The sequence below is a fragment of the Podarcis tiliguerta genome, assembly GCF_965153285.1.
Source record: "Podarcis tiliguerta genome assembly, chromosome: 1".
NCBI classification, from domain to species: domain Eukaryota; kingdom Metazoa; phylum Chordata; class Lepidosauria; order Squamata; family Lacertidae; genus Podarcis; species Podarcis tiliguerta.
The window spans coordinates 121,321,951-121,344,889 of record NC_139534.1 but is presented as its reverse complement, the minus strand read 5'-3'; the positions used below and the strand labels follow the sequence as shown (position 1 = coordinate 121,344,889).

The following is a 22,939-nucleotide window of genomic DNA, read 5'->3' as shown; positions in this document are numbered from 1 at the left end:
CAGCAATGTTAACACAGGCCAGCCAATCTTTTTAAGCAAAAGGATTTGTGGCTTTGGCATGCCTCCCTCCCTACTGCTTAGGTCCAAGTTGATGCTTGTTAAGTATACCAACTCTGTATGTAGAAAGTTAGAAATACGAGTGCTTAGAGGAATTATCTGCATTGGTGAACTGGCTTAAATCAATGTTTTTGTATACCCCACAATTAAGGCACTTCAGACATCTGGGGACTCTGCTCTTAACACGGGGCAATTTCTAAACCCTCAAGATGATAGTGAAGTTGCCGTTTATATCCAAGATGCTCAAGAGTTCTGACAAAAGGACTGAGCACGCACTGACTCCAGAGACAGGTCACCTCCCGACTCTCACTGTTTTGCAAGAGGGATTCAACAGCATACCAGAAATTAAAGTTTGTTCAATTAAAGAGTTCTCACACAACAAATCCATTTTTAAAAATGGACCTTTTGCAGTTAGGAAAGTGATGGCGGGGGGGGGAGAGAAGTGTGGGGTAACAATTGACAGTAATGTAGTAGGCTCCCAGTTATCAGGGAAATTCACTTGGCACCAACTCTTGTCATTTTTTGAGGGACAGACCAAAACATTTTTATTTTCCCAGGCATTTGGGAAATGTTAATAATAAAGCCAAGTTTTTAGTCGCTGCTTCTGGTGTGGATTCTTACGTAAGCTGGGGTGTGTGTGTGTGTGTGTGTGTGTGTGTGTGTGGATATTCTAGGTTATGCTTTTATGAGTATTTTATTATATAATTTTGTGTTTTCCTTTTCTTGGACTTGATTGTGGGCTCCTGGTCTTCCTGATCACTGTTGGAAACAGGATACTGGGCTAGATGAAGTCCATTCAATCAGGACTTGTCTTAAGTGTAATAAGCAGGCGCCTGGGGTGATGGTATTGTTCACCAGCAGAATACCATTGATGGCTGCCATTCTTGTTAACTGACCAGATCAATAAATCCTCCTCCTCCTCACTGCCCCACTAAAAAAAACACAACCACTTAGTGCTGAGCTAATATTTTTCAGAGATTTTATTGAAAGGCACAGCAAAGAGATCACGATTATTTCCACAGTAACTCCCACTATTACATAGTGGTGGGGGAGGTCTAATGTGCTGGCAGCAGAAACAAAGATGCACAAAGTCACCCTGAAAAGTATCACAAATCTTATCAAAAGCGATTACACTGTTCTCAAAATACCTACATGTATTTTCTTCCCTGAAAGGTAAAGGTAAAGGGACCCCTGACCATTAGGTCCAGTCATGGCCGACTCTGGGGTTGCGGCACTCATCTTGCTTTACTGGCCGAGGGAGCGGCATGACTAAGCCGCTTCTGGCGAACCAGAGCAGCGCACGGAAACGCCGTTTACCTTCCCACCGGAGCGGTACCTATTTATCTACTTGCACTTTGACGTGCTTTCGAACTGCTAGATTGGCAGGAGCTGGGACTGAGCAATGGGAGCTCACCCCGTCGCGGGGATTCAAACCGCCGACCTTCTGATCGGCAAATCCTAGGCTCTGTGGTTTAGCCCACACTGCCACCTCCTTCAAATATTTCTCAGATTTCTCTTTAGGCAAGAGCCCACAGAAAGATGCTTACAAATTTTGGCATTATTTTGACTTCCTTGCAAATTACCAAGATTTTACCACCACCGCAAGCGGGACCCTCCAAGTGATGACCTTCAACAAAATGTTGTAGCGTGGGGAAGTGGACCTGTGACTCTCCAAATGTTCCTGTACTTCAAACCCCATAATAATTATAATTATAATTTTTATTTTTAGTACCCTGCCCATCCAACTGGGTTACCCCAGCTACTCTAGGCAGCTTTCAACGTATATACAAACATAATCAAACACTAAAAAACTCCCCTATACAGGGCTGCCATCATATTTCTTCTAAAGTTTGTATAGTTACTTATCTCTGTGACATCTGATGAGAAGGCATTCCATCAGCTCCAGCCAGAATGGCCAAGAGTCAGGGATGGTGGGAGTTGTTTCCCTGCAACATCTGGAGGGCCACAGGTTACCCATCCAAGTTGGAGTGTATTCTCATCTCCAAACAGGAGTCCTCAGGTTTAGGGACCAGCTGGCCATACTCCCGGGTTTTCTGTTTTTCTCCTCCAACCAACACTCAATATCCTGTTGTGATTGAGCACGTTCTGGGGCTGTGCATTACACTCCTGCCTACTCTGCAACCTGTACACTCCCATCACTGGTTTCAGAGGCAGTATACACATGGCATTAGAGGTGTAGTGGTTAAGAGCGGTAGACTCGTAATCTGGTGAACCGGGTTCGCTTCCCCGCTCCTCCACATGCAGCTGCTGGGTGACCTTGGGCTAGTCAAACTTCTTTGAAGTCTCTCAGCCCCACTCGCCTCACAGAGTGTTTGTTGTGGGGGAGGAAGGGAAAGGAGAATGTTAGCCGCTTTGAGACTCCTTCGGGTAGTGATAAAGCGGGATATCAAATCCAAACCCTTCTTCTTCATAATCCATATCTATCCTGTCATGTCTTGTGAAATACTATATTTTGAGAGGGCTGCCTTCTCTAGATTTTAAAGATTTTCCCCCCCTTCTGGCAGCCCCACAATTCTCTCAAGCAATCTGATGTGTATATGCCCCCTCCCACTTAATTTGAGAGGAAAGCTAATACCAGGTTTCTAATGCAGTACACAGCATTAGAAGATTGGTTTTAAAAATGATGCTTCTCTCTGAAATTCCCGATTATCTCATCTTTTGAAAAACGGTAGTCCCCGCTGAAATGTGAAACTTGATTTCTGTGTCTAGATTTCTGTGAAGAAGATCCTGCCCTGAGTCATCTGCCACTGAGCTATAGTGAGAGACACAGTAGCTCTGCAACAGAGCACTTTGCTTTGCTTGCAGAAGGTCTCAGGTCCAATAGTCAGCAACTGAAGTTAAAATAATATCTGATAGCAAGTCTGGGCAAGATTTCTGCCTGGTACCCTGCAAAGCTGTGCCACCACTGAATCCATGGCCTGACTTGCTATAAGGCAATTTCATGTGGTTTGAGAACAGCTGTTCATTTCATCATCACACATTCCTTCCTGAAAACACAAATTGATTCAATAGGCTAGTATGAGACCAAGTCTGAAGTATTGCAATGTGCTTTGCTAAGCATTAGTTTCTTCTTTTTTAAAAAAATAAGAAAATAGACTCTCTTTCCTAAAAACAGTGAGCATAAGCTTGCATTCTTCAATTGTTATCTGTGTTGCTTTCGGCGATTTGTGCCTTTCCTTCCCATCTTGCCTCAGGGAAGCTCCAAGTATCTAAAGAAAATCAGGAAAATATATTAGATAAATAGGTAGGTAGGTAGATAACTGTCTGAGTGCAAGTGGTTGACATTTCCTCTTTACAATGACAGCCACCCAAGATTACCCATTGCACTCCAGAGTTCTACCCTATCAGTATTTTCTCAAACTGTATATAAAATCCTCTATTGCATTTGCAGTTCTTCCAAATTTTGTATCAGCTGCATATTTGACAAGTGTGCTCTCTACTTTCTCACTGGCTAGTCATAAAAATTATTAATAATGGTCAGGAGACATGAACCTCTGTGGGATTGAACTTTCTGTTTAATACTGCTCAACTGAATATTGGTATTCCTTTAAGATACATTTTATACATAAAACGTGGCTTTCTTGTTTTAAGCTTTTAAAAATGCAGCTATTAATTTGAAACACAAGCAATCTGCCCTTGTAACATGTGGGTGAGTAGAGAGGGGAGGTTGGGCTGCAGAATGACAGAAATCCAGTGCAAAAATTGAGCTGGCAACTTTGTTGCTTCAGCAGACAGCCAAAAGAATTATGTAATCCATTTATAAAGCACCATAACGAGTCAGGATCATTGCCCATAGGTGTTTGCATACTGTTGAATATACAGAGATAAGTAGCAGAAATCATTTCAACATGCCCATGAAGCAAGGAGAAACTTGCTTCACAGTATGGAGCCATGTTTCAAATAACTTAAGACATGGCCTGAAATTTCAAGGAGGAGGATTTCACAGCCTTCCTTGAGGAAAAGCCACCCTGGGGCGGTTTCATATACTCCAGAGCAGAACACCCCATTTGTCTCCAAGAGGGAGTCTTGGCCAATCCAGCCTCCATGGCAAGCTTACCAGCATGATACTCTTGAATCAAACCACCAGTCCCATTTGCACTTTACATAATCGGGATTATATAATCGCTCTGTGTGTGTGTGTGCGCGCGTGTGTGTGCGTGTGTGTGTGTGTGTGTGTGTGTGTGTATACCACAACCTTAGGTGTACATGTGATGCAGCCTTTACAGACTAGTGCACACAAGGATTGTCCTCCCAAATGGGCAGTGCTGTTAGTTTTGATGGCAATGATCTATTTTCCGAATCCTGAGATCCCCCGAATTGGTGCTTTCAAAGTTGACTGTATTTAGCCATCTGCTTAGTGAGCATGCAAGACACCTTAGCCCACCAAGTAATGATAAAACAGATGGATATATGCTGCTATGAACTCAAGCCAGAGGACTGTGGTCCCAACTCAGTCCATTTCCCAAACCAAACATTCCTCATGGAGCGAATGACCCACATGCACACCGCCAAACATTGCTGGTGGTTGTTTCTCAAAGCGTAAGCCTTACCAAATTAGGCCTCCAGCTGACATAAAAACTCCAGGACTTTCATACGATTTGCAGCTCTTGCCTACAAGAAAAGGTTGCGATAGTAGTAAGTGCTGCTATGCCATCTGCACATAGGTGCTCATACACATGCACAAATCACACAGAGGCACCTGAACATGCTGCTCCCATATGCACCGTCTGTACGCTTCACACTTCAGTGAAAAGCCTCTGCTTCAGATCTCTTCAACACCTGAGGTCAAACTGGAATCTACTAACAGGGCCTTTTCAGGGGTGGCATATTCCTCTCCCAAGAAAACTCACCAGGATTGGCCAATTGGAAAGTTTAGGAAAATAATAGAACTCTTTTCTTTTCATCAGGTTTACAGTGATAGGTTGGATGATTTCCAGAGTGCTGAAGATGGCTTGAAAAAGAGATCAGTGGTTTAGAAGATGGATCGCTAGAAACAGGTCTCTTTCTTTTTGAGCCGAGAAATCAAGTGGTTTTAATTTCTGCTGTTTTCCTTGCTTTCTATTAACTTTTATGGTTGTTTATCCATTAAGAGACTTTATGTGTATTTTATTGCATACTATGTAATTTTTAAATGGTGTACTAGAGAGTTCTTTCAGCTGAGTTGGCAGACTAGAAGTTCAAAAAACAGATAGCTAAATAAATAACTATACTGTACCACACAAACTCAATTGAGATTTTTCATTCCATTAAAGCTACGAGTAGACAGTAACTTTCTCCCTAGCCTACTGTCTATGTGATTTAGCACCAATCTAGAAGTATTAGAATCAGAGCCCTTTCCCCTGCGCACAAAAGCTGAGCAGGTACTTGCACAAAACCCTGAGCAATCACCCAGTTGCACACTTTCTTTCTTGCTGGCCCTGTTATTTCCCTACAGGCCCTGCCATTTCGAAACATCAGCATAGGCACTGGAGAATGCCCTTGTGGTTCTGTTTACACCAGGGATGAAGAACCTCTGGACTGCAGACCAATCTTGGCCTGCCAGGGAGTCCATTTGGCACATGATATCATTTCCCCCAGACCACACTAACCCACCAACAGCAGCTGACATCAACTGATGGGTGGGAGGGAGGGATTAATCCTGCCTTGGCTATGCAATTCTGTTCCCAAGGAAGCAGGATTTTATCCTCACTCATCTGCTCACCATTAAAGGGCTGTTCAAAAGCACCCTTTGAAGAAGCATGCTCAGGGGAGCTACCTCAAAGAGGCTTTTGCAAAACCTTTAAGACAGTTCATGAGCTCCTGTTTGCTCAAAGCCTTTTCCAAATCTCCCTGCTTCCCCCATTAAGTTCCTGACAGCAGAGATGAAGGGGGAGAGGAAAGATCTGGAAAAGACTTCATGAGTCTCCTCCTCTAGTTCCTAATGTATCTCAAAGATTTTGAACTAATTCAATGAATTAATTAATCTGAATTAGTTCATTCCAGGCAGTGGCTTATAAACACTTCCTCTTGTCCTGCTGCTCTTCCCTGGGGGAAAATGCTCTTTAGCACTTGTTTGGAACAAATGGCAATTCAGGTTTTCACCAAATTGAGATTTTTCATTCCATTAAAGCTATGAGTAGACAGTAGGTTTCTCTCTAGCCTACTGTCTATGTGATTTAGCACCAGTCTAGAAGTATTAGAGTCAGAGCCGTTTCCCCTGCACAGTTTTCCCTCGGTAAAGAGCGAGGCAAGGGGGGAAACTGCTTGGACCCATGCTTTCTAGGCTGATGCTCTCCAGTTGCTTTGCTAACTGAGATTCAGTGTGGTGTGGTGGTTAAGAGCGGTGGACTCGTAATCTGGTGAACCGGGTTCGCTTCCCCGCTCCTCCACATGCAGCTGCTGGGTGACCTTGGGCCAGTCACACTTCTTTGAAGTCTCTCAGCCCCACTCACCTCACAGAGTGTTTGTTGTGGGGGAGGAAGGGAAAGGAGAATGTTAGCCGCTTTGAGATTCCTTCGGGTAGTGATAAAGCGGGATATCAAATCCAAACTCTTCTTCTTCTTCTTACTTTGGGCTGCAGCTGCCATGAGCCACGAGTGTTGTATTCAAAAGCACCTGGAGGACACTGGATTGGGGAAGGCTGACCTAGGCCTTCCAGAGCCTCCTGCTCCTGCAGCTCCACTGAATCCCGTGCAAAGCCATTTCAGAAACCTCTAAAGTTGTATTTGAAGCGGGGCTCTTTGGAGATTTGCCTTAGAACCGAAGAGGTGATTTAACATACATATTGAACAGGACGTCCATCTGACATATTACAGTAATCACACACTTACCACGGCATATGGAGTGCTCCCATCATAACCAGGATGGTTGAGATCCACACCAGCCAGATGCCAGGCCAGCAGTCCTTCAACATCTCCATTAAAAGCAAGGCTGGCATGGGGAGAGGGAAGAATATATATTTTATCTTCCATGTTCAAAGCAGTACAATCTGCTTTCCAAATTTAAAACAGATTCAAACATGTGTTGCTGCCAAGGCTTTCAAACCAAACGACTTGTCAAGGAATGGGGCTTTTGAATGGGGACTGTTGTTCTTCAGATGGGCCTAGAGATCTCAAACAGAGGATCCTCTCTATCCACAACTCCATTGAAGGTAGCTTATCACCAAGGGGGCAAATAATATTTTTCAGTGCGTTCAGCACCAGAAACAACAGTTAATTACAAATTTTAAATCTCAATTTAGACTGCAATTCTAAATATACTTTGAAGTCTAGCTTGACCCACAGGCAGGAGGTTCCTCACCCCCGCTTTTAAATCCATACCATTTACATTTGAGAAAACATGCTTGGGACTGAGACATCAATGTGAAATAACAAAGATGTTTTGATTTGGAGAAGTTTAATAAGTGTCTGCAATCTCACTCTTAGAACAAAAGTTTCCAGGATGAATTTATGGCAACAGCATCCAACGTGATGCTGCCTGATAAACAGTTCTGTATAGATTGAAAGCTTGCCACTATTTTGTGACTTTGAGGTCGGCTCCTTGTGAACCAACATGGCTACCTTTGCTTTACATAGCATCAGTTTCCCACTCCAAAATGGAGTAGGAAAACTGATTTGACATCCAGCTTTCTCTTCCCAGGACCCATTAACAATTCTTAATGCATTTAGCCCAAAAAATATTGACCTAGAAACTCATTCAAAGCTCTACAGCAGGGCTGGGGAACCTGTGGCCCTCCAGATGTTGCTTAAATGCAACTACAATCCTCCCTAACCATTGGTCATGCTTGCTAGGGCTGATGGCATCCAATAACAACACCTGGAGGTTCGTCACACCTACTTTATAGACTTTGCTTTGCTTCATGTGACACCGTAACAGGATAATGTTGCATCCTGCATCCTATATATTGCTTTTGAATTATGGTGCTGGAGGAGACTCTTGAGAGTCCCATGGACTGCAAGAAGATCAAACGCATCCATTCTTAAGGAAATCAGCCCTGAGTGCTCACTGGAAGGACAGATCGTGAAGCTGAGGCCCCAATACTTTGGCCACCTCATGAGAAGAGAAGACTCCCTGGAAAAGACCCTGATGCTGGGAAAGATGGAGGGCACAAGGAGAAGGGAACGACAGAGGATGAGATGGTTGGATGGTGTTCTTGAAGCTACCAGCTTGAGTTTGATCAAACTGCGGGAGGCAGTGGAGGACAGAAGTGCCTGGCGTGCTCTGGTCCATGGGGTCATGAAGAGTCGGACACGACTAAACGACTAAACAACAACAACAACATATATATATATATATATATTGCTAGAAACCTTCTCTCTCTGTCTTATACGTTGTCTTCTGTGCACTGGCAGCAATGTACCTCCAAAAAGGATGACAAAGGAAAGGCTGGGGATGGCTGCCAGAAGAAGCAGGACAAGGTTACAAAAGCTCCAAACAGCTGAGCTAGCAACAGTGTTGATGAATCAGGCGCATAAATTAATAGGAGTGTGCAGGAAGAAGCTTTCAACAGGCCAGTTTCACCCAGTGGGTGTGCCCATGACCAAAGGGGAAAAGGCATAGGCAGTTTCATATTTCACAACAACACAAGATTCAGCTCATGACATGCAGTTAAAGTGGGATAGACGGCATTCAAATTGCTTCATTTTCATTTTTAAAAAGGACTTTAGAATTCACTGCCTGAACGCAGCATAACAGCAAATGTGCTACAAAAGCATGTTAACTTTAATTCATGAAAGGTGGAAAGTAGGAGTTAGCAGCTCGAAGGCCTTTCTCTTCCCCAGACAAACCTGGCCTTCTGAGGGATGCCAGCCTAGAGGGCAAAAGAGGTGTCAATAAGCCCAGCTCGATCAGGCCAAGGGCCAAAGGTCAACCTAGGTCCACATGCACATTTTTAACAAATTCTATTATTTTTTTATTCTTTGTGTCATTTTTTAAAATAAAGGCTTTTGCCCACTACAGAGATGGAGATACTGTACTTACATCTAAATGGGATATTGCCCTCCCTGATGCCTACCAAATGAAGACATCACAATTAAAGAGAATGGAATTGATTGGCACTGGTCATTTATTTAGCCAAACTACTCTCCTCGCGATTCATATATTGGGTTAATTATGCTCCTTGCATGGGAAAGTTGCCTTTTAAGATTCCAGTCCTTTCCTTCATTATGAGTCAGGAGATTAAGCAAAACTCTTTCATCAGCTGCATCGCTAATCATGTCTTTTCCACCATCTTAGATATACACAAGATTAGTAATACGTTGAAAGTTTCATAAGTGCGCCTAATGAATAAGTCTTCAGCTGGATTTCATGTATTAAAATAAAGACTTGTTACTAAAACAACGCTAAGTAAAAGGTTGAGAATGTAGTTTATGAAGCTGGGTTCATACATAAGCCTAAGATCCTCTTATAACAAGGAGCAATATTTCCGGGTTTTTAAATGGCAAAACAAAAACAATTCTTTTAGCTCTGGTTGAGTTCACCAGCAAACTGATAAGAGTGGCATGAATGGTAAGCCCCTTTAAGATGCAACTTGATAAAAAGCTGTTGGGGATTAGGAAGGCACTTTTTCTTGGCCACATTCAAAAGACAATTTGGTGTTCTCAACCTGCTTCCCATGCTTCCATTTGCGCCTGTAAGGAAAGCATGGGCACATCAGCTGCAAAGGGAGAGAAAAAATACCAAAAATTGCAACCAAATACGGAAAAGGGTGAGACCCATCAGTGAATGCCTGTGGAACGACTTCCATTTCCACAACAGGGCTTGCCCCCCTCCTCCGCTAGCACATCCCCCCCAAAAAACTGGTTCAGGGGAGTGTTGGGAGAACCCCCAGAAGTGTGTGGAAGAAGAGCAAGAATAATTCCTTCTGGAAGGTGAAGTGCTTGTCCTGATGGAACGATCGACAGAGCAGGATGTTGAAGTCCTCTCAAAAGCTTGGAGCTTTACATAATAATAATAATAATAATAATAATAATAATAATAATAATAATTTAGTATTTATACCCCGCCCATCTGGTTGAGTTTTCCCAGCCACTCTGGGCGGCTTCCAATCAAGCGTTAAAAACAATACAGCATTAAATATTAAAAACTTCCCTAAACAGGGCTGCCTTCAGATGTTTTTTAAAAAGAAGATAGCTGCTTATTTCTTTCACATCTTAAGGGAGGGCGTTCCACAGGGTGGGCGCTACTACCGAGAAGGCCCTCTGTCTGGTTCCCTGTAACCTCACTTCTCGCAATGAGGTAACCGCCAGAAGGCCATCAGCGCTGGACCTCAGTGTCTGGGCTGGATGGGGGTGGAGACGCTCCTTCAGGTATACAGGACCGAGGCCATTTAGGGCTTCAAAGGTCAGCACCAACACTTTGAATTGTGCTCGGAAACGTACTGGGAGCCAATGCAGATCTCTCAGAACCAGTGTTATGTGGTCCCGGCCGCTGCCCCCAGTCACCAGTCTAGCTGCCGCATTCTGGATTAGCTGTAGTTTCCGGGTCACCTTCAAAGGTAGCCCCACATAGAGCGCATTGCAGTAGCCCAAGCGGGAGATAACTAGAGCATGCACCACTCTGGCGAGACAGTCTGCGGGCAGGTAGGGTCTCAGCTCCAGATGGAGCTGGTAGACAGCCGCCCTGGACACAGAATTGACCTGCGCCTCCACGGACAGCTGTGAGTTCAAAATGACTCCCAGGCTGCGCACCTGGTCCTTCAGGGGCACAGTTACCCCATTCAGGATCACTCAACTTAAATTCTACTCAGCATAGACCCACTGGAGTTAATTAACCTAAGTTAATCATATCCACTAACTTCAGGGGATTTTCACTGAGTAGGGCTAGTCAGGGGTTGCCTCTGCTTGCCGTTGGCTCTAAACTTCTGCCTTCCACTCCACCAGTTCCAATGAGCACCAGCCACCAGCACCACTGCTAGCATCTCTGCAGTGTAATTCATAAAGCTGAATGTTCAATAGACTCCTTAAAAACTTCGTCCTTCTCCGTTTCATTCTGATCACTATGATCAGCCTTGGCAAGGCAAGGGAAAGCAAGGCAGACAGGCATTGTCAGCAGTCACCCCCTCCGGTTGTGAAACTCTCTCCCAAAACTGGAAAGGCTCTTGGGGCATAAGCTAAAGGGAGTCCTAGCTAACAAAACGTCAGGCAAGTTAAGCAGATGTTCAAGGAGAGGGCAAGTGAAACCAATTTATTTAATTAAAACACTAATAAAGACATAGGAGCCAGATTTTGTAAGAAATTGTAGCTCGGTGGCTAAATTCTAGGGGCAGGAAGCCTGTAGAAGCCTAGTTAGTGTTCAGTACTACACCAAAAGCAACAGTGAGTGATTTATATCACCTGAAACATCAAGCCTCTTGGCGGGGGGGGGGCAGGAATCTGTCACATATGTCTCTAGTCTAAGAATACCAAATGAATAAAAGTAATTCAAAAGGCCACACACAAATGGCATAAGCCAAACTGAGATTCAATATGACCTTAACAGATTGGAAAGCTGGGCACAAACTAACAAAATGAATTTCAATAGGGACAAATGTAAGGTTCTGCACTTAGGCAAGAAGAACCAGCTGCACAAATGTAAGATGCAGGACACCTTGCTTACTAGCAGTACAGGTGAAAAGAATCTAGGGGTCTTGGAGAACCACAAGCTTAACATAGTCAACAGGGCGATGCAGCAGCAAAACAAAAAGGTTAATGCTATTCTAGGCTGCATCAACAGAAGTATAGTGTCCAGATCAAGGGAAGTCATAGCACCACTCTATTCTGCCTTCGTAAGATCACACCTGGAATACTGTGTCCACTTCTGAGCGCCACAATTTAAGAAGCTGGAACGTGTGCAGTGGAGAGCAACCAAGATGAACAACAGACTGGAAACCAAGCCTTATGAGGAACAGTTGAAGGAGCTCTGGATATTTAGCCTGGATAAGAAGAGACTAAGAGGAGGAGATATATGATGGCCATCTTCAAGAAGGGCTATCACATGGATCAAGCTTGTTTTCTCATGATTGGAGAGTAGGGCTCAAACCAATGGTTTCAAGTTACAAGAAAGGAGATTCCAGTTAAACACCAGGAAGAGCTTTTTGATAGGAAGAGGTATTCGACAGAGGAATGGACTACCTTGGGAGGTGGTAGACTTGGTGTTTCATTGTAAGTTTTTAAGTAGAGGTTGGATGGCCATCTGTCTTGAATGCTTTAGATGAGATTCCTATATTTCAGAGGCTTAGACTAGATGACTCCCTTCCAACTCAATGATTCTATGAAATATTGTGTTGGCATTCATGTGTCTCCAAAATGTGCGTCGTAAGACATGACTATGCAACTTGTGACCTCCAAAATGTACATCGTAAGACTATGCAACTTGTGGCTTGCAAAGCCTAACATAGCCTACAAGCCTAGTATGGGCATCAAGGGCTAAATAATTGGTGGGGGCAGGGGTTCTGCCCATCTAAGAATGCAAAACTGAATGGGTTGTCAAGCACCTTGCAAACCACAATACATGGTAGGTTGCAAGTTGCACAGGCCCATCCTAAGAGGCAAAGGTGCCTCTTCTCATCTCCCCACCACCACTGCCGCCCTGAAGCTGTTGTATATCCTTTTACCTGAACTCCTCACAAGGAGCATATTAAGCCTCTGTGGGAGACTGAGATGTTTATAGCTGAAAAGTGTCACCCAGATAGTGAAGAGATTATGCTTCTCTGTTGGTGAAGAGCCTTGATAAGCAGGGTAGTGATTTCGAGTGAGAGGAAGATAATTCTGCCTCGAGCACATTCAAGGATACGGTTCCTATTAGCTGGCCTGGCCATGCCTCTTTATGCAGTCTCCGTAACCGCTGGGACAGATGACAGATTAAGATCATAAAAACCCCACTCCATATTTTATTTCTCCAGAAGGATAATCAGGTATTAGAGGCATGGTCAAAGTTCTGTCAGAATCATAATTTTTCCCGACAGCTGTGATCAGAATTGAACAGCATTTTAGCCTGGAGATGGGCTATGATAACAGGCTTGAAGGAAAGCATCCTTGGATTTCATTAACTGGCATTTTGATATATAGGAGGGGGGAGCAGAGATGGAAAGAAAAAGGGAATTTGGTTGCTTCTTTCCCCCTCCCTCCAAGAGCCCCTTGCATTTCCCCCCCTTTGGGGCAGCAACCAAATATGAAAGGGTCAAGGCTCACCTCATTTTTTACTAGTTACAGTAACAGAGATGTCGATCAAACATAATCTCTGGTCAAATAAGAACTTGCAGAGTCATTTTTAGAATGGATTGGTATATTTGTGTTATATATTTTTCCGTGATATGAAACTTGGTTATTCAAGAAAGAGCTCCAAAAATCCACTCCAATCTTTAAAAATAGTTAATTTTTAAAAGAAGCCGTGGAGAAACAACGAAGTATATGAACTGAAAAACCAGTCAGGGCTAACAGAACACCTTGGTACAAAATTGCATCATACGTGGATTTATTTTTCTGGTTGTTCTTGAAAGTCTCAAAGCATTTTGCTGTTCTGTATGGCCAACCAGTTTAACAAGTCCTTCAGAGGGCAGAAGAAGCTAAGAGTAGGATCAATTTATTTGTGAAAAAAACATAAGGGGAGTGGATGAACTGCCTCCTTTAATAATCCTTGCAGGTGGGTAAGATTTGACATAGCAGATTCCAAGCCTGACTCCACAACATTTTGATTAGCTGTGGCTTATATACAATATTTTCACTCCCCCTTCCTCTCAACGTTTCAGTCAATCACAAAATGAGGAGAGTTTGGTTAACAATTACTTCCCTTTAATTGCCAGAATCCTAGAATGAACTTTTGACCCTCCTGTGTACAACATCTGGTACTAAACTTCCTAAACAAAACATCTACCCTTGAACTTTTAACTTTCCTGTGAACATTTGACACTCCAATGCTTGAGAGCCTTAAAAGTAAAACAGCAACCATTTTGCAACCCAAACTTTACGACAAAAACCAAACTCGAAATGGCTGAAATTTGTATTCCCTTACAAACCAGTTTTAATAGTTAACCAACTATCCTTAATCATTCCACTGCCATCTTTATACAATGGTGAACAAAGTCCTGGTTTACATACCTGTTATTCTCTTGATGACTACAGTAGTAAGCAGTGACATGGCATGTGCTGTGTGAATGGGCAATCACAGATATAAAATCTGTAGTGGTTAGAATGCAGGACTAGGACCTGCCAGACCAGAGTTTGAATCTCGAATCAGCCTTGACGCTCATGGGGTGACCTTGGGCCAGTCAGTGCCTCTCAACCTAGCCCTACTTCACAGGGTTGTTGTGGTGATATAAATGTAATAAATAAAGAACTTTCAAATCACTTCATTCAGCTGCTGGTCATCAAATGTACAGTAAATGAGTGCAGGCAAATCAAGGGATGTCATTCCATGTGTCAACTAGTTTATAGAGACGGTGCAATGTCATCTGAAGACATTTAAAAATGACTTTTTCATACCTGCAGAGTTCTGTTCCAACATTCACGAGCTCTTGGCTTGAAAGGTGAGCTCCCGTTGTGCGTAGCAAGCGGATCACATCGTAGTGCCTTTAAGAAAGTGGACGAACTTATTTTTAACCACACCAGTACCTTAATAGAAATATCTGTAGCATGCTAACATGGAAACAACTCTTTGATAAACTGGATCTAAGAGCCATTTCCCATATTGATTTTTCTCTTCAGAAGGGGACCTGTAAGTCACACCGATGACAAATAACATGATGTAGGAAAGATTTGTATCAATGCCTACTTGTCAATCAAACTCAGGCACGTTTGTGAATTTGTGGTCAGTGCAACATGCCCATCATTCAGTTGTAAGTAAACACAAACTGTGCCAAATCTTCTCCAAGTGTAATATTTAGCTGTATCAAGTGTTAAATTCCAAACACTCTGTCTCCAGCAGAGGGTGGCCCTGGAAAACTCATAGATCAAGATGGAGATAGCTATCCCTTCACGAAATTCTTCCCAGTCTGTGAATCAAGTGGGCATTTTCAGGGAGTAAAAGAAGAAAAAAGGGAAACTCTCTTTGCTACAACACTCCTAGTTGGCATATGGCTGCACCAACACTCAGATTTAAGGGCCAGTGGTCTTAAACATGAGACACACAGAGTTGACCATAACTTAATTCCCTTTTTCATGGCTCCCTATCAATCAAAACAGCCCTTTGCTCAGTGGAGCAGCCATGTAGAGATTTGGTGGCGGCTGTGCTAGAACAGGATCAGTGTCAGCAATGGCTGTGCCCAGTACACAAGGTGGGCCCAACTCCCTGGGGAAAGAGAACAAGGGATCCTCTTGCATAATTACTATGTTATATCCTATGCCTGTGTGTAAGCACATTACTGTATCACATTCAGACTTTCCAAGAGGCAAAAAGGCTTTAAACTACCCTGATGCCTAACCAAGAAATTCAGAAATAGCATGTAGGATCTGTGAGCTGGTAACTGCTCCCTATTGTTTACTTCAAGGGAAATGACACATACAAACTTGCATAAGGGCTGGCAGATATGACCAAGATAGTACATTATCACATATGAAGAATAAGACTTTCCAAAAAGTCTTTTTCTTCTTCTTTTCTTTTTGCTTCTGTCGATAAGTGGAAAATAAATATTAAATCATACTACCAAGCAATTTCCCTTCGCTGAAAAAAATGATTTCGCAATACTTCATTCCATGAGATATATTATTAACTGCTACTGCAATTATAGACCTCATTCATTTGCTCGTTATCTTAAATATTTCATCACAAGGGTTCTTGAGACACAGCAACATCATCAAGTACATTTTTCTCCCTTTCAGGTAGCAACAAGTGCTGTGTTCCACAATGCAACATAACCTAAGCAGGGTTATACGTTATACATACATACATATTATTCCCCATACAAACAAACAAACATACATACATACATATTATTCCCCATCCAACACTGAAACAGACTAAAAATCACATCACTTTAAGAACAAAAAGTCCGAGAGAACAAAATTGTCCTGGCCTGGCACTGGAAAGCTAATAACATAGGCACTGGGCAGAACTCCTTGGGGAGATTATTAGAGGAGGTGGGGGCTACCACTAAAAAGACCTATCCCCTTGCTGGCACACTCTGCACTTCTCTTGGAGAAAGTAAGAAAGAAGTGCTTCAGGTGACAATCATAAAGGCAAGACAGGTTCTAATGTAAGGAGGTAGCCTTGGTTGTATTGTGGTCCTGAACTACATCAGGCTTCATAAGCCAAAATGACCACTATGAATTGAACCTGAAAACAAATGGCAGCCAATTAGCATTTATGACATAAATGCTAGGAGCCTTTTTAAAATAATGGAGCTTATTTAACCCACCCCACTGATTTAACTCAGACTTAAGCGCAGTTAGCTTGTTCTGGATTACCTCAATCAAAATTTCCCAGCCTCAACTTTTCAGCTGTGATATGAGATTGCAAGTGACTGGTCTGGAAACTCCGAAGCTTATGCCAATGGCGAATACTCTGGCTTAGTGCCTGGATGGGAGGTTGGTGGAAACAACTCTGAGAGGAGTGAGTGATAAATAAAGACTGGCCTACCTATGCACGTATGGAACTGCTTTATACCAAATCAGACCATTGGCCTATCAAGCCCACTACTGTCAACTTTCAGGCAGCAGCTTTCCAGGGTTTCTGGCAGAGGTCTCTCTCAGAATTACTATCTGCAATCAGAGGCAGTATGCTCCGGAATACCACTTTCTGAAAACTGGAGGGGAGAGGGCTATTGCACACAGGTCTTGCTTGTGGGATTCCACAAGATGGACCACATACCTGGTGCAGCGGGCTCTACTTATGTTCTAACTGGAGATGCCAAGGATTGAACCAGGAACCACTCTACTAAATAATAATAATAAATAATAATAAATTTTATTTATACCCCGCCCTCCCCAGCCAAGGCCAGGATCAGGGCGGCTAACAACCAATAATAAAAAAGTTGAATGAATACAACTTAAAAACAAGATTAAAATACAACACTAAAACATTAAAATGCAGCCTCATCACAGGAGGAGAAAGGAAAAAAGAAAAAAGAGAGGGAGGGAATCAAATTGACTCCAAGCCAAAGGCCAGGCGGAACAACTCTGTCTTACAGGCCCTGCGGAAAGAAATCAGATCCTGCAGGGCCTTGATCTCATGAGGCAGAGCGTTCTACCAGGCCAGTGTTGAAAAAGCCCTGGTTCTGGTTGAGGCTAATCTAACTTCCTTACGCCCCAGGACCTCTAGGGTGTTGCTATTTATGCACCTTAAGGTCCTCCGCGGGGCATACCGGGACAGGCGGTCCTGTAGGTACGAGGGTCCTAGGCCATGAAGGGCTTTAAAGGTCAAAACCAGCACCTTAAATCTGACCCTGTACTCCACCGGGAGCCAGTGCAGCGGGAAAAGCACTGGGTGAATATGCTCCCATGGCAGAGACCCTGTGAGGAGCCTCGCTGCAGCATTCTGCACCCGCTGGAGTTTCTGGGACAGCTTCAAGGGCAACCCCGCGTAGAGCGAATTACAGTAGTCAAGCCTGGAGGTGACCGTGGCATGGATCCCTGTGGCCAGGTCGGGGAGGGAAAGGTAAGGGACCAACTGCTTGATGCGGCGAAGGTGGAAAGCACTTTATACTTGCTAAACATGATTCTAGTTAAGCATGATTCTAGTTACTGTGGTATGATCCGAATCGGAGGGCATAAGACTTCCTAAGACCAACATCTTTTAATCCAGCAAATGCTTTTAAATGGTTTTTCCTGGCCCCACCTGCACTGGGCCTGAAGAATCTGAGTGACGCATTACAGAGATGGGGGGGGGGGGAGTTCACAAGCACATTTCCCACCTACCACTTAAAGAAATGCAGCTGTAACCCACTCCAAAACCTGAATGGCTTCATTCCTTTGGCTCCTTGGTTCTCCTGCAAAAAGCAATGAACTGACCTATCACGCCCCAGACAGAACAGACTTCAAAAGGTGGACGCACCACATAACAAGAGTCTTCAAGGACTAGGATTGTAAAGAGCCAGGACATGATAGGGCTCTCATTCCTCAGTTGGAAATCTGGAAAGATTGCAACACTGCATGTCCCATGCCTATGCATGCTGCCTCTTACACATAACCCCACACCCCATAATATGTATCAGGTTCCCACAATCTTTCCACTTTTTTCATTTGTTGTGAGGAAATGGTTTATGGAAAATTGGACACTATCTATATATCTATCTCTATCATCTCTATCTCTATCTCTATCTCTATCTCTATCATCTCTATCTCTATCATCTCTATCTCTATCTATATCTATATATATGATGCAATAGCACACATTTGCAAGCCTGGGCTGTACCATGCATACAATGTTCCAACATTTCAAACATTGTGAACTGGCCTTTGGCATTATATACTGTTAAATATCTTCTTCTGAATTGGTTCCACTGTCGTGCTTCCAGTTGGATGCAAGTTGTTCCTAAACTGCTGTCAGATCTCATCAGAACACTAAGAAACTGTTTGTGGAAAAATGCACTAACTTCATTCCATGGGACTGTTTATATAAATACTTCAAGATATGCTTCAGAACTGATTGCTCTAGGGCTTCAGAGAGTAAATACCGGTACTTTGAGAGCAACTTTGTAGTTATCACTACAGCTATATGGATGATGTCATATTAGAGGCAAAGAATACTACAGTGCCTTGGAGAAAAGCAGTATCTCGGACGTTACAATATAGCCAGGGCTTAATTTTTTTTTCTAACTGGCTCCATATCATGTTTGGAATATTTACATATAAGCGGGTATTGCTTCAGGAGAGAGAGCTGGATTGCAATAACCACCAGGCTTTGTCCTCCAATATTGCATAACCTCCAGTTATATGTACTTGTATTGGTAAGTGTTAAAATATTATTAAAGCTTGATTTCCCCTTTTTTGTACAATTAATTCCACCATCTAGTTCCAACTGCAAAAGTAGCATCTAACTGATTCTATAGGTTTTCAACCATCCAATTCCACCTTAAGCTTAGCAGTAAAGTTTGCTGGCAGAGTAGGCCTGAAGCTATCATTACAGTCTCTGCAAACTGACAAATGATTCAGGTCGTTCTCTCAACCTGACGGCAGCATAAGCTTGAACTAAAACCCGGCTTCATTCTCTTCCAACCTGCCTTTCAGCAGCTTTAAAAAGATCAAGAGTCCCCAGTAGGAGTTTCTTATGGGAGTGGTAAAGCTTAAGAATTTGAATAACAAACTTATGTGAAATTCCTCAGGCAGTGACTGGGTGTGGTTTAACCACACACACACACACACACACACACACACACACACACAAAGAGAGAGAGAGAGAGAGAGAGAGAGAGAGAGAGAGAGAGAGAGAGCTGTTTGCAGGAATATTTTGCATAGGTGTGCTGGACAAGGGCCACCTCTGTTCAGCAGTAAGTCTGTTTAACTTGCTCCTAGAGAATTTTAAGAGATTCTTAGCAAATTTTCCTGTATCTGAACAGCTTGGCTAGCTAACAAGATTGTCATAACGCCTATTAAGAAAGCATGCCAACTGACTTTGGTTGCAATTCTATACATCCTATTACCTGGGTGTATAGGACTAAATTCAAAGGTACCGTATTTTTCGCCCTATAGGACGCACTTTTCCCCCTCCAAAAAAGGAGGGGAAATGTGTGTGCGTCCTATGGGGTGAATGCAGGCTTTCGCTGAAGCCTGGAGAGGGAAGCTAACTGCAAGCCTCGGGAGCCCGCGGGAGTTCCCGCTGGGCTCCTCCGGCTTGTGCAGAGCTGCCTGCACCCTGAAGCCCTGTCGCACTAAGCAGTCGCGCCGGAGCTTCGGGTAGCTCTGCCCAAGCCGCGGGAGCCCTCCCCCGGCTTGCGGGGAGCTGCCTCTTATCCCGAAGCCCCGGCACACTGAGCAGTCGCGCCGGGGCTTCAGGTAGCTCTGCGCAAGCCGCGGGAGCCCTCCCCCGGCTTGCGGAGAGCAGCCTGTTCCGGGGGCTGGGGTCAGGGGAAGCTCTGGCTTCCCCCGCCCCAGCCTCGTGCCTGGGGGGGAAATAATTTTTTTTCTTTATTTCCCCCCAAAAAAACTAGGTGCGCCTTATGGGCCGGTGCGCCCTATGGGGCGAAAAATTCGGTACTTGCTTCATAGGTTGTATAGGTTTGCACTGTTAATGACCCATCTGCAATGCAAAATACATGTCAAGAGTGTGGAGACCTGGCCAGAAGAATTACTCTGGCACCAAAGACTTCTTAAAGTCTTAAGGAGAAAGGTTTGCTTCCAATGAATGCTGTAGTTATGGGGAAGGTGCAACTGAAAGCTTGCTAGCCTAAAATATATCTATTTATTATGAATAAGTTTTTAGATTTCCTCCAAACACTTTCCATATCTGTGTAGCAAGTAAAGTTTGCAAAGATGTAGTTATTTCTCATAACTGATTCTCATAGATGCGTGTATCTGCAGAATTTTAAACTTCTTGGCAAGAATTAGAAGGAGAATAAAATGCATAGGATATACTAGAGAAAGGATTGGGGAACAGATTCTGGGGGACATGGAAAGGGACAGCACATGAGCAGAGTGCAGTGAGCCACTCAAAGCCCCAAAGAGAGGTCCTATATTTAAAGATACTACTTGCATTTTTAAAAAATACTTCCAGGAAAGCCTGAAAGAGGCATCTTGAAAGAAGAGAATACCTGTAGTTTGCAAAAGATAAGGGTAAAGGTAAAGGTACCCCTGCCCGTACGGGCCAGTCTTGACAGACTCTAGGGTTGTGCGCCCATCTCACTTAAGAGGCCAAGGGCCAGCGTTGTCTGGAGACACTTCCAGGTCACGTGGCCAGTGTGACAAAGCTGCATCTGGCGAGCCAGCGCAGCACACGGAAACGCTGTTTACCTTCCCGCCAGTAAGCGGTCCCTATTTATCTACTTGCACCCAAGGGTGCTTTCGAACTGCTAGGTTGGCAGACGCTGGGAGCGAACGACGGGAGCGCACCCAGCCGCAGGGATTCGAACCGCCGACCTTTCGATCAGCAAGCCCTAGGCGCTGAGGCTTTTACCCACAGCGCCACCTGGGTCCCTTGCAAAAGATACTAGATAGTAAATACCACACATATAAACATTTTTATATATACATTCAACATATTTTCAGGAACATAGTAGTATTTTTAACCCTGACGGACGTTTAGCAAAAGAGATATTTAGCCTACTCAATGGTCAGAGGTTTTCCTCCAACCAAGAACAGATTTGGATGTTCCAAGGTTGTCAAGTGCAACAGGAAGTACTTCACGCTTCCTGTTCGTTCACAACACTGTCCCATTGGACGTGCTTCTATCTTTATTTCCTGAGATATAAGCATGTTCCAGGTGCAAGGACATCCTATGCATCCCCAGGACAGGGCAGATACAAAAAAAAAAAAAAAACTTTCTGGAAAAGGCAGTACTACAGAGGAAGGGCAAGTGTGAGGCACTTCTTCCTGTTCACAACACCCACAGGTACAAGTCTTCTCAGGCAAAGTATTGCACTTGGGCAAAAAAAATGAGAGGCACAAATACAAGATGGGTGACACCTGGCTTGAGAGCAGTACATGTGAAAAGGATCTAGGAGTCTTGGTTGACCACAAACTTGACATGAGCCAACAGTGTGACGCGGCAGATAAAAAAGCCAATGCAATTCTGGGCTGCATCAATAGGAGTATAGCATCTAGATCAAGGGAAGTAATAGTGCCACTGTATTCTGCTCTGGTCAGACCTCACCTGGAGTACTGTGTCCAGTTCTGGGCACCACAGTTCAAGAAGAACACTGACAAACTGGAACGTGTCCAGAGGAGGGCAACCAAAATGGTCAAAGGCCTGGAAACGATGCCTTATGAGGAACGGCTAAGGGAGCGGGGCATGTTTAGCCTGGAGAAGAGGAGGTTAAGGGGTGATATGATAGCCATGTTCAAATATATAAAAGGATGTCACATAGAGGAGGGAGAAAGGTTATTTTCTGCTGCTCCAGAGAAGCGGACACGGAGCAATGGATCCAAACTACAAGAAAGAAGATTCCACCTAAACATTAGGAAGAACTTCCTGACAGTAAGAGCTGTTCGACAGTGGAATTTGCTGCCAAGGAGTGTGGTGGAGTCTCCTTCTTTGGAGGTCTTTAAGCAGAGGCTTGACAACCATATGTCAGGAGTGCTCTGATGGTGTTTCCTGCTTGGCAGGGGGTTGGACTCGATGGCCCTTGTGGTCTCTTCCAACTCTATGATTCTATGATTCTAATCTAAACTGCTCGCTGCTGCAGTTGCTCAACAAGAGAGTTACTGCCACATCTGCAGCCTGACCAGCCACGGCAGCCGAGGGAAGCAGATTGGGCCTGATGCCTGTGCCAACATCAGCCTCCAATCCCAGCCCCTGCCAGCTGTGAGGGCAGGTGGATCCCAGCCTGGCTCATCCCCAATCCACCCTTGGGGTGGTCCAGTTCTGGGCTTTGGGGGTTTTCTGATTGCTAGTGCTTTTTTTCTGGGGGGTACGCAGGGGTGAATCTAATGGGAGAAGAAACTAATTTTTTTTTTAATTGTTTCTTTTCTAGCACGGTGAATCGTCAGTTCCATTGAATAGCACAGTGAATCATCAGTTCCGCTGCTACCCCCGATGGCGGCCTCATTTCCTGTCATGGTGTTTCCTAAATCTCAGATGGAATGAGAGTACCCCTAAACATTTTTTAAGAAAAAAAGCACTGTAAATCGCACTTCAGAAATAAATACCTGAACTTTATGGCATTCAGCAGTGGAGTAGCTCCAAATCGGTCTTTAGCGTAGACAGTTGCCCCAGACTTCAGCAGATGTCTGACTATCTCCAAATTACCTTCACAAGATGCAACGTGAAGAGGTGTGCGACCATCATAATCCTCAGAGCTCAAGTTGCCACCCTGTGA

General features: G+C 44.0%; 1 protein-coding gene across 2 annotated transcripts in view; it reads right to left on the bottom strand.

The window, feature by feature from the left end:
- Positions 1 to 1,014: 1,014 nt before the first annotated feature.
- Positions 1,015 to 22,939, bottom strand: part of ASPG (asparaginase) — a 66,825-nt gene continuing 44,900 nt past the window's right edge. For both annotated transcript variants that reach the window (XM_083436873.1, XM_083436872.1), the window contains exons 12-16: positions 22,770 to 22,933; positions 14,517 to 14,603; positions 6,888 to 6,987; positions 4,629 to 4,689; positions 1,015 to 3,287 (exon numbers count right to left, since the gene is read on the bottom strand). In XM_083436873.1, the coding sequence (XP_083292999.1) occupies positions 4,633 to 4,689; positions 6,888 to 6,987; positions 14,517 to 14,603; positions 22,770 to 22,933 (408 nt within the window). In that variant the 3' untranslated portion in view covers positions 1,015 to 3,287; positions 4,629 to 4,632. The remainder of the gene's footprint in view (positions 3,288 to 4,628; positions 4,690 to 6,887; positions 6,988 to 14,516; positions 14,604 to 22,769; positions 22,934 to 22,939) is intronic.